This window comes from Vidua chalybeata, chromosome Z, assembly GCF_026979565.1.
Source record: "Vidua chalybeata isolate OUT-0048 chromosome Z, bVidCha1 merged haplotype, whole genome shotgun sequence".
NCBI classification, from domain to species: domain Eukaryota; kingdom Metazoa; phylum Chordata; class Aves; order Passeriformes; family Viduidae; genus Vidua; species Vidua chalybeata.
Genome location: NC_071570.1, coordinates 18,281,453 through 18,296,317, shown reverse-complemented (window position 1 = coordinate 18,296,317; position 14,865 = coordinate 18,281,453). Strand labels below are relative to the sequence as shown.

The window sequence follows — 14,865 nt, the reverse complement described above, 5'->3', positions numbered from 1 at the left end:
AGGGACAACTGCAGTTTTTATGTTTGGTTTTTTTTTTTTGTTTGTTTTTGTTTATTTTTTATGAAGGATCTCTTCCCCCAAATTAAAGATCCAACGTTTTTGTTTCTATTTAAAAGAAAAAAAAAACAAAAAAAAACCCAAAAAACCCAACAACCAAGAAAGGGGAAAAAGCACCTGGTGTTTCTTTCTTTTGCTAAAAAAAAGAAAAGAAAAAATTATATATATATATGTATATTTACGTGTGTGTATATATATATATACATATATATATACATACATATATATATATATATATATATATATAAAGGGAGACTGTATATGGCAGTTCAGATGTAGTGGGCCCTCTCTGAGAGCTGGCATTAAGCTTTGTCCATCCTTGACCTAATCTACTGAAGTAAAAGGAATGTTTTTATGCAGATTGGGGTTCTGGCTGTGCCGGTTTCGGCTACGGACAGAGGAGAACATCATGTTGCACCCAGGGACTTTGCACTTGTGCATTTCTCGTAAGTGCACTGTTTTGTAGTGCACTCTGAGGGTTCCCTTGTTGCTGTACATCTTGTGGCAAATGTTACACATTATCCCACCGTTGCTCACCGAAACACTGTTGAACATGAGGGATCCTGGGACATCGGTGCCCATACCTACAGCTAAGGCAGGGGCATCTGCTTTGTGGGCAGATTCCCCGCTGTCACTTGCCCCATCGACGTCATCCAGGAGAATACCCTCATCACTTCCTGCATCAGATTCTCTTGAGGAATGGATACTGCTGCTGGACTGGATGCTGGAGGTGGTGCTCAGGTCTAGCACCATATAGTCTTCTGCCATGCCCCTGCCGTACCCATTCATATGGGAATCCTCAGTGCCAGCAGGCGAGGAGGTGTCTTCCCTTATGTCAAGCCCCATCTGATGCTGAGCGCCATATATCTTCACCAAAAATTCATCGCGGAGGTCCTTACTAAGAGAAGGCTGTGAAGTGTCCAAGCCCATGTCATCCAGTTCTTTGGTCAACAGTTTACGGTGCAGGTTTATGTTAGCACTGTGTCTGGGAAAGGAAGAGGGGAGGGAGAAAAGGAAAAATGTACAGTATTTTTGATTAAACATACAGTCAACAAGCACCAAATCCAAATTATGACTTATTGATAATTTCTCATAAAAATATCCTCTATCCATGTTGCTTGGAAATTTTGGTCTTTCTGTAAGTGGACAAATTGCAACATAAAAACTAAAAAAACAAGCAAATTCCCCCCGTTATTTTTTTTCTTGTTAGCTGCTGCTCCTCAACATTAGTCTCCAAACAGCAGCTACAGCCCTTTTATTTGAAATTTAAAAATTAATAAATTGTACTAGCAGAAAATACAAAATGCTCTTCTTGATTCCTGAATCCCTGCTGACTTTCTTTCTCTTCAATAGACAAAAAATATTAATATATGGAATATATTAATGTGTGTCTAGCTATGTCTTACTCTGGATCCATGTCTTTAGATATTTATTCATACATACATATATATGTGTACTCACATAACTCAGTAAGTGAAATATAGGAGAAGAGTAAAATAAAGATAACCGAATAAGGCACTGTCAGAGGTCCTGATTCTGGTAATTTAATTCTCGTATAAAGGGATTCAGAATCAGGCCAAACCAAGATGGAGAAGACTTGAAGGGTTTAAGAGAACAAGTCTTTCAAATCTACATGTAAGTTTCTGAAAATCTTAGCCAAAGTTAGTGGTTTCATACTTCTAAACTGTCAGTGCCACTCCTCCCTGTCATTTTCCCTGTACTGTCTGCATGCAGTGATGATTAACACAAGCAGTGTAACGTCCAGTAAAAAAACCCTATTAATGTCAGTGAGAATTTTGCCCCAAATCAATCAAAAAACTTAAGCATGGTTTAGTTTAGGTATTTGCTGAAGTTACTGCAGATATTCAAGACAATGGAAAACTGTCCCTGATGGAGGTGGATTTTAAACCAGATCCCAAGAGCTGCAAATTAAAAGACTCTCAAGTGTTTTACAGGATCTGGGCCTTTGCTCTCAAGAAATAAAGCTCTACATTTGCAAACAATGTAAGCCTTTGGGTTAGTAAACATGTAAAATAGCCTATTATTTGAAACTGCATTCTACTCTCCACTTTTGGCACTGGCTTTATTCATCTACTGCAGTAGAACCTCACTGATTTGCAGTAATGTCAGGAAACCCTCTTTGAAAAACTGCATTTTCTGAATTAATGATGCAACCAACAAACATGATGGACATCAAAGACCTCTGACCACAGAACATGCTCATTTTACTGAAGTGCTTAAGTATAAGAAATCAGTGTAAAGTTTTCAGCAATAGAAAACTTTAGGGTTCAGTTTTCAGAATGTGCAGCATTGCTGAGGAAATGACAAATATTTATTCAGTTTCTTTGGAGGGTAACTTGAATTTCAAGTCAGCAAAAAAAGAATTAGCGAAGTTCTACTGCATAACATTCTTTGCAAGCTAAGGACCCAAACCCGCAATTTACAACATGCAGACTCACCAGTCTGTCTGCCCATTATAAATTGCAGATCAGAGCCCAAATGTAGGAGGGAAAAGAAGAGGGGGAGTGGGGAGCAGGAGTAGGGTGGGGAGAGAGAGAGAGAAAGAGAGAATTTTAACATAGGAATAGCTTAATTTGCAAAAAGCACTAGGTACAAAATTGGCAAGGGAAAACATAACAATGATCAAATATTTTACAGACATTCAGGTCCTACATTAACAAAAAGGGAGAAGAGGAACAATAGCTATTAGCAATGTTTCCTTATTGGAAGCTTTTATTTTAAGAAACCCTTTGAAACATACCTCTCAACCCTGAAGTACAAAACATGGTACAGCAATACAATGCAAATAAATAAAACAAATGCAAAAGTAGGAAGATTAAATTGATGTGGAGTAAATCTCTGTAATTTTCTAACACCTACTTTGTGATTAATTTATCTGTTGCACATAACTTAAGGGAATAAACAAACAGCAATAGACCTAATCTGTCCCATTCACCTGCAAGAGCAGGTGTTCTCTGTTCTCTGACATAAAACTGATACTGAAATGCAGTGAAATTGAATTGTGTGTGCTTGGGATGCAATTATTCCAGTAAGGGGGTGGTCTAGAACAGAGGATTTCTCTCCTAATGAGAAACAGTTGAGAGGTATGGGCAAGGGCAGAAAAAGTGGAGAGTATTTCTTGCTTTTGTCCCATTTGGGAAATACTCTTTTCACACAAGCAAATATAGCACCATTGCTTTTTTGAGGCATAGAAGTGGAATTATGCATATCCCCACACTGCACTTAGGAAGGCTGAGCTTACCTTGTGATAAGATCAGCTTTCTAATCTTTTGCTAAATTGAGATCACAAAAGAGAGAGAGAGAGAGAGAGGAGATGAGAAAAGAGAAAGAAAGAGGGAGGGGGAGGAAGGAGAGAGAGAGAGAGAGAGAGAGAGAACAAATTCACATTCCAATCCAGACATATCTGGCTTTTGTTTTAAAAAAAAATCTGAAACCAATAAAACACAGACTTTAAAAAAAAGTCTTGATGGTGAGCCTGTTTTTTGCCAGCTGTAATATCACTTATACTACTGTCCTGATGCATACTGACTCAATTACACAATACAGAAAACATGAAGCAGATTAATCAAAGCATATTCACACCACACCCATTATTATCCACAAATGAATTCTGAACAGATGCATGCAGTGCACATACATGAATGATAAACAGTAGTCCTGATGGTCCCTTGCCTTCCTGGTTTCAGATGGAATATAGCTCCGTGTAAAGTTACTAAGTGCAGTACAGGAAATGCTTACTGTGAAGGCCTGTCCACACTGACCAGAGTTATTAAATGACCGTAAAAGCACATTTGTGCTCATCATCATAAGGCTAACTGCAAACTATTTATAAAGTACTCATGTGTGTACTTATAATTTCTCCCCTTCTCTCCCCTTTTTACTCCCGTGTTATGGGAATTTGTTTCAGCATACAAGCTAGTTAGGATAACCGTAACTCTTGCTTCCAGGCATTTGTGTCTACTATTTCCTTGGTTTTCTGCTGAGAAAAACAACAGTCAGGCATACAGTGAAAAAAACTTCAGCATTCACTAAATGAAGAGATAAGAATAAACTGCCATGTTAAAGAGGAGGCACCAAGTCCCAGATAGACAAAGGCCATTCTGAGAAAGACCAGTGTAAGGATGCAAACTCTGCTGATGCTCTGATAAGAAGAGATGCCTCCCTTATTAAATTCTCACTTACTGCAGTAACAATCAGTAATCTAGTTAAAGCATGTACCAGCCCATAATATCTGTCAGGCAAACGATGTGCAGAAATGTGTGGACCAGTTCTGGCACCCTGCTCAGTAGTGTCCCTTTTCCGCTGTCAGCAGTACTGTTGGATTCTCCTAATATAATTACATTGACTTTTATTCAATTAAGTGCCATTCCTAGCCTTAAAAAGAAGCTACTTTATCAATTGATTCAGGTGTAATGCAATAATAAAGATGAACTCATGGCAAGTGCATTAGCTCTGCTGTTCATAACTTCTGAACATAGGTTCATTCATAGCAGTCGATTTCCATTATGCAACCACAGTTCAAAAGAATTGATTCTTTTACATTCATTTCTTAATCTATTTCACTTGTGCTTAATACTGTCCCTAAATATCATATGTGAAAACATTCTAGTGGAGAAGGAGGTATGAGTTGTGAAAAAAAATCATCTATTTAGATACTGAAATCTAAATTTGATAATTTGATAAATTTGAAATCTTATTAAAAACCCCAAAGTCTCAGACCCCATTTTGCATACCAAACAGAGATTTTCCATCCCAGTCCAACCCTTTTCCCTCTGCTTTGTCACTCCCAAACCCTAGGAGTCCCCTACGAGCCCTCAGATAGTGCTAACCACCTGTCATCTTGTTCATCCACTCCTCCCCATGACACCTAGCTTCTTGCTTTAGCTATTCTGTTCCCAGATGTGATTTACAAAGCTCCTTACGTCTTCCTCCTCTGTTCCCAGGTATGTGTAAACAGTGGTCCCTGAGTAAGCTGAGGCACAGCTTGGGCAGAGTGATTTGTGCCAATTCATGAACACTGCCATCAAACAGACAGAAAATCTTAAAGTGAAATCTGCCAAAACCTGCTGCGCTTCAGCTTGCCATGGCTTCATTACTTCTCATACCTCAGCTAGCTAATTTAAGGCCATCTCTGGTGCCATTTGCAACACCACAACTGCTGCTGTATCTGCAGGGAAAAGAACTTAAAGAACATGAATGATTGGCAGAAATAAATATATGTGCATGAAACAAAATATTTGACCTAATTAAATCCTTTGAATGCCTCTAGACTTCCTAGATTGCTCATTTGTACATCAACTACCAGAATGGCCTTTGATCCTCACAATGGAAATGTTGTTTAAAGACAACTGGTGATTGAAGTCTTCCAGATAGAAATGTGCCATCAAATGAGTTTAACTAAAGGCATACCTCACTCTACTTCAGTTACCATATCTATCGGTTCCTAGGCAACAAGGGATGGTGAAGAGGGTTAATTCTGAAAATTCTATCTGGGGCAAAGAATGTACAAACAGCTGTTGAGGTCTGTACTACATGTCAGATACCCTTAAAAATGAGGAGGGTATTTTTCCAAGATGTTTTGAAATGTAGCTTGTTGTGGCAAGGAAGTTTGAGCAAATTCTAGGACCCAGAATACCAGATTTTTTGACATAAATACCACTCTTTTCTTTTCAAGTTACTGTTAATTAATTACATATATGGAAGGCAAAAGTGTGTGCAAAGCTCTCACTAGAGTGAATTTGGCTATAAGAATGGAGCAGTTCTGCATGAGGATGATAATGGTCATGATGATACACATAAGAACTGTGGTTGTGGTGAAATGTCTGAGTTCACTACTGCTTTTTCAGACAGGAGTTCCAGTAGAAGTGCAATGCAGAATCCTACAACAGTTACAGAAGCTCCCTGACTCTAGGCATGATCCCACTGGTGGTAGTATTTTCCTTCTCTTGTGAAGTTCATGGAAGTATTCTTTCTTAACTAGAATTTATTGTTGGTTACACCCCACCTACTACTTGCGATTTTCTTAGTGACAGATGCAGTATGCACCAACAGAAAAAAGGGGATTACAAGCCTAGGAAATATGGTCAATTAAATGTACATTCTATTTACATAGATCATAAATCCTGACTGGGATCTCTTTAGCAGTTTCTTTCTACACTTGTCAAGGAATCTGATTTTGTTAATTTACTGTCCATTTGTTGGAAAGAAAAATCTAATGGCCACTTTAGTCTATTTTTTTTTATTTAGTCAGTCTTCTAATTTCATTTTGATGTGAGTGAGAAGGAATTTATCACAGTAGAATTTGTCCTGGTATAGAAATTGGCATGAATCCTGTGGATGACTCAAGGCCAAATTTGGATGCACCCATAGCTGCAGTCCTATCTGCACTAGGGCAAACCTCATCTCTGATGCACAGAGCAGAGATAGAGAATTCAGATTAAAAGAGCACTGTTTATTTAGATATGAGCATTATAGAGGGCACAAAACCAATTGCATGAAAAATTAGGTTGAATGTGTTCACAGTTCAGGATGGGCTGTTGAAGATTAAGCATATAGTATTATTTTATTAATTATTTTAGCAAGAGAAAAGTATGATTATACTTAAATATTATGGGATGAGGGAGAAAAAGGGAGTGAGAATGGAAGAGATGCACAGTTGTTAGGGCACTCAGTTAGGGACTGTGGAAACCCACTTTCCACTGCTTGATGCAGTGAGACAGAAAAGCCAAGACAACTGATGTCCCAGTTAAACATCCTAGCTACTACTTCTTGTCTGACTATAAGTGATGAAGCTCCCTGATAAAGATCTCAGTCAACCATCAAAGTAAACCATTTTGTTCATTAAAATTCTGAAATTATCTTTTCCACATTTCCAGTTGTATCCAACCACAACTGTTCTTCCTATGTTTCCAAGAAAGCCATCATTCAGGTTTCTTACATGTCAGATATTCTGAACGTGACTTTTCTGACAAATACATTATTTGATAAATTAATACCACCTAACCCTACCATTCTAACACTGCAAAGAAATCACAAACAGAATGTGACAGCAGGAGGCCATCAGTCTTTGGTCAGCTTTGTTTTAAGATCAGTAAGTGATCCCAGCATTAAGTAACACTATAAAATTATATTTTGAGACTTAATGCATGTAAAGACAGCATAAAATTATTTTCTGTCTAATTATGTTTTTTCCGAGTGATAGTAGATTTCTTTTTTTTAAAGAAGAGGCTACTGATGGGTTACAAAACCTGAAACTACAAAATCTTCAGCAGTTTGAGAAGTTTTTGTTAGAAAATCAAAGGCCAAAACACAATTGGCTGGAGATTTATGTACAAACTGATGAACCTGTTATTAAAATTGGATATGTAGAACCGCTCTAGTTCTACAGGTCCCATAAAACCTATCTTCCTGCTATACTTAGTTTACAACTAAGCTCTATCAATCTGGTTTAAAATATAAACAACAGAATTTTCATTACTCCTCCTGTGAGACTTTTTCTTCAGCTCAGTATTCACCCTACATTTTTACCTACAATGAATTTTTTTTTTGTTTCTCTTCACCTCAAAGGCAAAGAGAATTAAGATTTTTGGTTTTGTTTTAAATTTTCACATGATTTTAGTTACTAACACAATTTAGTAATATGTTCTTACCTCAATTTCATGTCCCTTTCCTGCTTGTTTAAGCCTGAAACTCATAGAAGGGCCCAAAATAGGCGAACACTATGGAAAACAAACCCCGAATTTTATGCTTGCTCAGAATATCTGTAGACTTAAAGTGCTGAGTTTCATGCAGCTAAAATCAAAGAACCAAAAAGTAAGACTCTGGCTAAATATAACAGTGTACATATTTATGAGAAAGATATGGCCTCAATTCTGATATTTCTTCAAGAAAGAAGTGGCAATAATTTCTCCCATTTGCTTACAAGAATCAACAATAAAACAGTTCCTAGAATTTAATTAGTAACAGAAACTGTTAAAGAAATTATCTTCTCACTTACTGTTCTAATTTTGCCACTCTATCAGCCGTTGTTGATACAGGGTTTGTATTGTTTTGTTTCAGTTTTTTTTTTTTTAATTAAAAAAAAAAATAAAATCCAGAAATCTAAGCAAAGATAGTAACAGTTTGAAATCCTGATCTGACCTAAATTATAAAATTCACATTTATCTGAACAGGGACAAAGTTTAAGTCTGTACATTAGTGCTTCCATGTATTTCATCATGTTTAATTTGCCTCTGACTGTAAGGGGAAAAGTAGGTATAGTGGCTAGACTTTATAAAGAGTCAAAACAAAAATTCTATATTACTTGATAAAACCGTGGCATTTCTACATGAACAAGGTAACAGCATCAAATCTTGAGGCCTGAAATTGCATAGAATTTGAAAAATATTAACCTTTCATAGCAAAAAAATTCAAATTAGTTCAGCACCTATTAAAAAAAAAAAATCTGGTGCTTATTAAATACAGGAAATAAAGGACAAGCAAGTTCTTGCAAATTAAAGATGTGGAGCCCAGTCATTTCAATCCCTTTCAATATGAAACAAATCACTCACACTGGTCACGAAGACAGCTCCCTCTACACTCAAATTATTCACTTGAAGATAAGCTCCTATCAAACTCTTTAGGGGTTTAACTAATTTACTGCACAGATACGGCACGTCTGTTGTAATAACAGGTAGGATGTATTGGGGTCGACCATTTATCAGAATTAGACTTCTTTTTTCAATTCACAGTGAATTATGCTGCCTACACTGCTTCTCTTTCTCAGAGCTTCCCATCCCCTTACGGCCCCTAATGTGGCAGGCAAACAAAATTGACAGTCTCATCTTGTCAACAAGGGGTGATTCTCCTGAGAAGCCATTTAACTTTGCAGAGGAAGCAATGTATTAATGTGCCTGTCCCAGGAATGTTAATCATCTTCAAGCTCCCTCTAACTTTGACATGAACAAAATCACCAAATTTGTTTACTAAATGAATTGTAATATGCTAATAAGAGAGCATGACATATACGGTAAAGCCAAACAGATGGTTTGTTTACTCCACTTTGCAACTTTATAAATGTTGTAACTCTGAAGATGTTAGTGAGAATTATTGGTTTGTTGGCAGTGGCAAACATGCCTTTTGCATACTTAATCCACAGTTAGAGTCAGAAAACAATTTATCATCACCATGGAATACATAAAAAATGTTAATGCAGTGATAGCATTTAGGAAGGCAGGATAGTTGACTGTGAGGGCAAATACTCAGGGTAAATATGAAACTGATATTTGCTGGCAATATTTGCTACCAAATAATTAAAAAAAAATCTGTCAGGCTTGGAACTCTTCAAAGGTCCAATAATTCAGTACATACCTGTTGAGCTATTTAGTGAAATGGTCCTTATGGTGTGAACAGAATTATGTGCTCACAACGGTTGTGTGTGCTCAGAAGCTTTGATGTTACGTTGGACTCTAAATATATTACTATTGTTGTCCATTAAAGATCAAAAGATGTTACAAACAAAAAGCACAATGGCTGGCGTACTTGCCAAAATCGCTGAGAAATGATCAAAACTGTGGTGCAGCACTTCAACCTCTCACTTTGCTAGCTGCCTGGAAGCAAAACAGACTAATTACAAAATAGCCAGCACTCTTGTCTAATATCTGGACTGGTTGAGAAAGTTTAGCAGAGGATTTATCTGACAGAATATTTTCTAAGTGGACTAACACAGTGTCACAATATTAAATGCATAAGAAGTCATTATACATATGACAAAGGCTTTTGATGGCCATAACAGGTTCTTAGCACTGCTGTTTATCACTCCAAAGCTTTTTCTACAATTTACACAAGCTCTACAGAGAAGTTTAGCTGGTGCAGTGTACTGCAGTCATGCATTAAGTCCTCATATCCACTCCGTTAAGTATTTGCTAGTCCTTCACCCAAGGTGTATTTTCCCTTAAGAAATACTGAAGGGATGAAGAATACATGCATTAACATTTCTTTTCAAACCTAAATGATCTGAATTTTACATGATCCAAGTTTTGCAATCAGAAGTTTTCATCCTTCCTTAATTTTACTGCTACAGCCAAAAGTGATAATTTTGCAAGTTTTTACACAAACAGACCCTAAAGTTCAGCATGTCACTCATGAATTTTACTGAACTCCAAGTTTCAGTCAATGCAGAAATAAAAACAAAATTCAGGTAGAATTCCTAGTTTTCCCCAGCTTTGATTTCAAACCAAATCTTTCATATCAGATGTTGATGCACAGCAACACATTATCTCATGGTTTGCTTAGGAGATTTACAGATTCTTTATTGATTGAACCTCAAGTTCAAAATAATAATATAACCTGAGGTCCAGGGATAGTTTTGTACAATTTCAGGTGCCATAGAAAATCTGTAAACCATTTATTTTTATCAAAATGCAATAGTAATTCTCATTCCTAATGTTTGTTTGTCTAAAAATGCTGGTTTTATTTATATAATACCAGAGGAACTATAAAACCAAATATGATGTGGCATTTCAATAGGGTTTCTCTATTAGTAATTTTACATTACTAAATAAGGACCCCTATGAGGTCAACAGATAGCTGATTATTCTAAAACCTCCTTTCACTGATGCCCCAACTTCTCAGCAATTTCAATCCTCTGAGATTCTTCCATACATGCTATTGTCAGCATTTATTAAATTCTCAACTTTTTACTCATCCACAGGAGAATGTTCAAAGATATCTAAGTTCAGCCTGCTGTCCAAGGATTATTTTGGAAGAAACATTAGCAGCTGTCCCAGCCTGGTGCTTATATCTCATTTGAAACATCTACTCATTCCTGACCAACAAAGAAAATTTCAATAAAGTACTTTTACTGGTTTAACAGCAGTGAGCTCCTGGGATTGTCAAAGTGCTCAGTCTTTTCCAAGGAGAGAAAGAATCAGCAGCTCAAATATAATTAACCTTCCATTCTCAATGCAAACTGCCACGCACAGGAGCTCTGCAGTCTATTAGTGAAGTTATAACGGCCAACAGGCAGAGGCAAAATTGGTCAAAAAGTTGGCTGCTGCTGTCATATTTTTAGAATTATGATTAATGACACTAATAATGCGGATGATTACTGATACGTGTATCTCCTGCAGTTTATCATATTGCGCTGGCTGCCTACGTCCACAATAAACATGATGCTATCATTTACCTCTTTATTGAAGGCAATCCTTCTCTTGAAGGAGCACATTCTAATTACTTTGTAATGTTTTATGTCTTAAACATTTTGCAGCTCTGGACCTTGCCAACTGCTTCATGTCTACCATTGATTAATTACAGAATGTTTAATCAAAATTTAGAACCTAATGCAGTCATTTATGAATGCACTGCAGTGCCAAGATAGTTAGGCTGCTGTCCCAAGCTTGGAGAGTGCTGGGTTCAAAATTAAATCCCAGAAATATGGAAGACGCCAAAGATTTTAGCTCGAGTGATTTGAGTTTAAAAATCTTACTTCAGTTGATGAATGACAGGCACCCACTCAAAATGAAAGGTCTTTGTTGTATATGTATGTGTGCTTGCATGTTCCTATCACATTTTTCTTCTTCTTCAAATGTCTTAATTTTTCTCTTTATGCCATTGTTGCTGCAGTTGCAGCTCCTTTACAAGCCTTCCTTGCTGCTAAAGCTCCTGCAAACACCAGTCAAGAGAGTGTAGTTTTGAAGTGGTTAAACGAGTGAAAAATAATTTGCAGGGACAAATACATAAGTTTTTTTTAATGTGGATTTTTATGGTACTGTCATACAACCATTCACTGTTGAAGTTAAGTGTTTTTTTAATACCATTACTGAACTGCTGAAATGGATGCTAATATAGCTTGGAGTGCTAATGTCAAATCCTGGTAATAAAAAAGACAGACTGCTGAATGAAATAATTTCAAGTAAAAAATAGAACAAAAGTGCTCTCACTCTCGCTCTACACTTTTATTGAATTGGGACTGACTGAACCAATTGCTTTAGAAGTCTGTAAAACACAATTACTAGTGAGCTGACTGACCCAGCAGTGCCCCTTCTGTGACAGAACAGACTAAAAAGGCTGCAGAATTAGTGCTGTTCCCCTATCTGGCTATCAGAACTGAGAGACATCCAGCGCAGGATCTGTTATCCTTCCTATAAGGGGCTCATGAAATCTTGGTTCTCAGTCTTGCATAATATATAATATATATATATATATATAGTATATATATATCTGTGTGCATCTTCTTCTTGAAATAAGGACTCATATACCATCTGAGAGGGAATCCAAGTTCTCTTTCTATCTATTGTATTTTTATATCCTTATCTAATAACATAATGTATGTCTTTCTTTCAGTACATGCATTCACAGGCACACGTATATTTTTGGTCTATTTTTATTTCCGCATATTGTGTGTAAAACACAGAAGTACAACCTAAGGTTTACAAGCAGCAAAATTAACTATGTCCTATTTGTATTTTCAGTTGTAAGTGGCTGAACTGTTATTACTTTCTTTATTCCAGCATAACAAAGAAAAGGAGAGAGAGGGAGGAAAAGGGAAAGAAAGGGGGAAAAATGCATTGAACAGAAAATGCGAAACACTTTTCCCTAGTTAATAAAATAAGCAGTAAAATTCATAAAGCACTAAAAACAAAATCAGTAACATTGGAAATAACAACTTATAAACCCTATAATTTACATCTTGTGTTTTAGACTCATATAGTTTGACACAGACATACAGCTTGGTACTGAAAAAAAAAAAGAAAACCAAAGTGACAGCAAAAAATATATTATTATTACAATCTTATTCTTTCCTTCTCTTCCCCTGCTTTCCCCACACAAAACAAACCATTTTACATTTATTCACAATGCCAACAAAGTCCTGCAATTCTTTCTCTTTTATAGGAGCATACATTTCTGGCAAATCTAAAACTCTTTCATTTCTCTTCCAGGTCCATTTATATGAAGCTTGAAGGTGCCTCATGGCAAAAATGTTAAATTATTTCTTAGACAGATCTTTTAAAGCAATGCTATTTAGGGCAAGCTTAAATGTGGAATAGATTCATAATTAACAAAATAATTTTAAAAAAAAGTTTTCTTAGCACATGGTAAACTGCTCATTCAAAAGATGTTGCTGGAAAGCAGAAAGCACTACAAAAAGCCTTAAATTTGTTTTAGAAGTGGTGGTTAAAACTGTTGTCAGGAAATATCCAGTGTTTGCCATTAAAATTTCAACTTGTGATAAGCATAAGTGGTATCTTACCTGAGATATTCCTCTGTTACCTCAGGCCCCTAAAGACCACCTGAAGTACCTCTAAAGGTACCATTAGAGAATGTTTTATGTGTACGTGCTGAATGTGAATGAGTGGTTTCTACTGAGGGACTACAGCATAGCCTCACAAATACTGGTACACAATGTGTGGCACTGCTTGCCTGAAGAGACCAAGGACAGCAAACTTCCAGTACTGCTGGTCAGGACTAAGGGGTAGTAAAAAGCTGCACACAGTGTTTTGTACTTCACTTGCAGTGCCTACACAGTGGTCTCTTCCTTGTCACTGTAGACCACTTAACTAACTTTCATAACTCTGTGTGTCTTCCCTCAGGATCACCCTGAGACAAGTAGTGAGCAGAATTTTTAGCTTTTCATTAATATTTTCTAACTGAACAGCACATTTCTGAAACTATAGGCTCTACTTCACAAATTTGCTTTTATTCCCTATCATATTTGCTAATGACTAACAGCTTGTATAATCATAAAAAAATGTTCCAGACTTAGAGAAGTTGGATTTTGGGTTTCTTTTCCCCAGAGCCCATAAATTGCCAACTAATTTTGAGTAACATCTTTTACTATGATGTATTTCAGTGAAAAACTCTCCTGTCTCACCTGCCTCAGTAGCTAAGATGTATTTTGTCAAAAAGCAATGGAATAGAAATCCAAATGATCTTTGTTTTACATCACGTGCTACATAATTCTACTTCAAAATATATTTTGAAATGTCAACCTCTATCTAGAAATACTGATAGAACTGGCACACTATCATGGAACAAAGCATTATAGCTATTTTGAGGCATCTATACATGGTAAATTTTCCCTCTTTCAGTTTCTGTTTGTTTGTTTGTTTGTTTTCTGTGTGTGTGTGTGTACTTGTTTGTTTGTTTGGGGGTTTGTTAGCTTGTTTGTTTTCATTCATAAGACTTCCCTCACCAATTTTCTTACTCACATTAATTCGTATATGTCCCAACACAGTCACTCAGTTCATGTTCCAATGAATGAAACAGCTCAAATCTAGGGGAAAGAGCAGCATTGTCATTATGGGGAAAAGAAAATGGTCTCAGCTATTAATAATCTTTGGTCAGGGTATAAGATCTAATGAAAAATTTACTTGAATTTACTTTTGAATTGAAAGTTTCTCTTTTCAAATAGACATGCACAGCTGACAAATGAATGGATCATGATTGTATGTATGACAGCATTTACCTGCCTGAGTGTCTCTGTCCTTCACTGAAAGCTGTAAATCCAAAGGGCAGTAAACACACAGCTATTCCTGACACAAATTTGTTTCACTCACCCATCATTATTTCTCCCCAGACTCTGCACCTGAAAGTGTGCAGTGTCTTGTTTCATCCAGACTTTTGGATGTAGTGTCCTGGTGTAATCTTCTATCTGTAAAGTACAGCTTCCTTCACTGTAGCAGAAATCTTACAGCCTTCTGCTCTAAAGTATAAAAGAACAGCTAGAGGCTTTCCTTGCAGGAAATTATGTGGGTAGATGTTTTATTTAACCCACTTCCAAAAGACTCTAGAGAAGATGGGCCATCTTCA

At 36.6% G+C, this 14,865-nt stretch overlaps 1 protein-coding gene across 1 annotated transcript in view; it reads right to left on the bottom strand.

Moving 5' to 3' along the window:
- Positions 1-264: 264 nt before the first annotated feature.
- Positions 265-14,865, bottom strand: part of BNC2 (basonuclin 2) — a 230,626-nt gene continuing 216,025 nt past the window's right edge. The window contains exon 5 of the mRNA XM_053932013.1: positions 265-1,042. Within this exon, the coding sequence (XP_053787988.1) occupies positions 382-1,042 (661 nt within the window). The 3' untranslated portion in view covers positions 265-381. The remainder of the gene's footprint in view (positions 1,043-14,865) is intronic.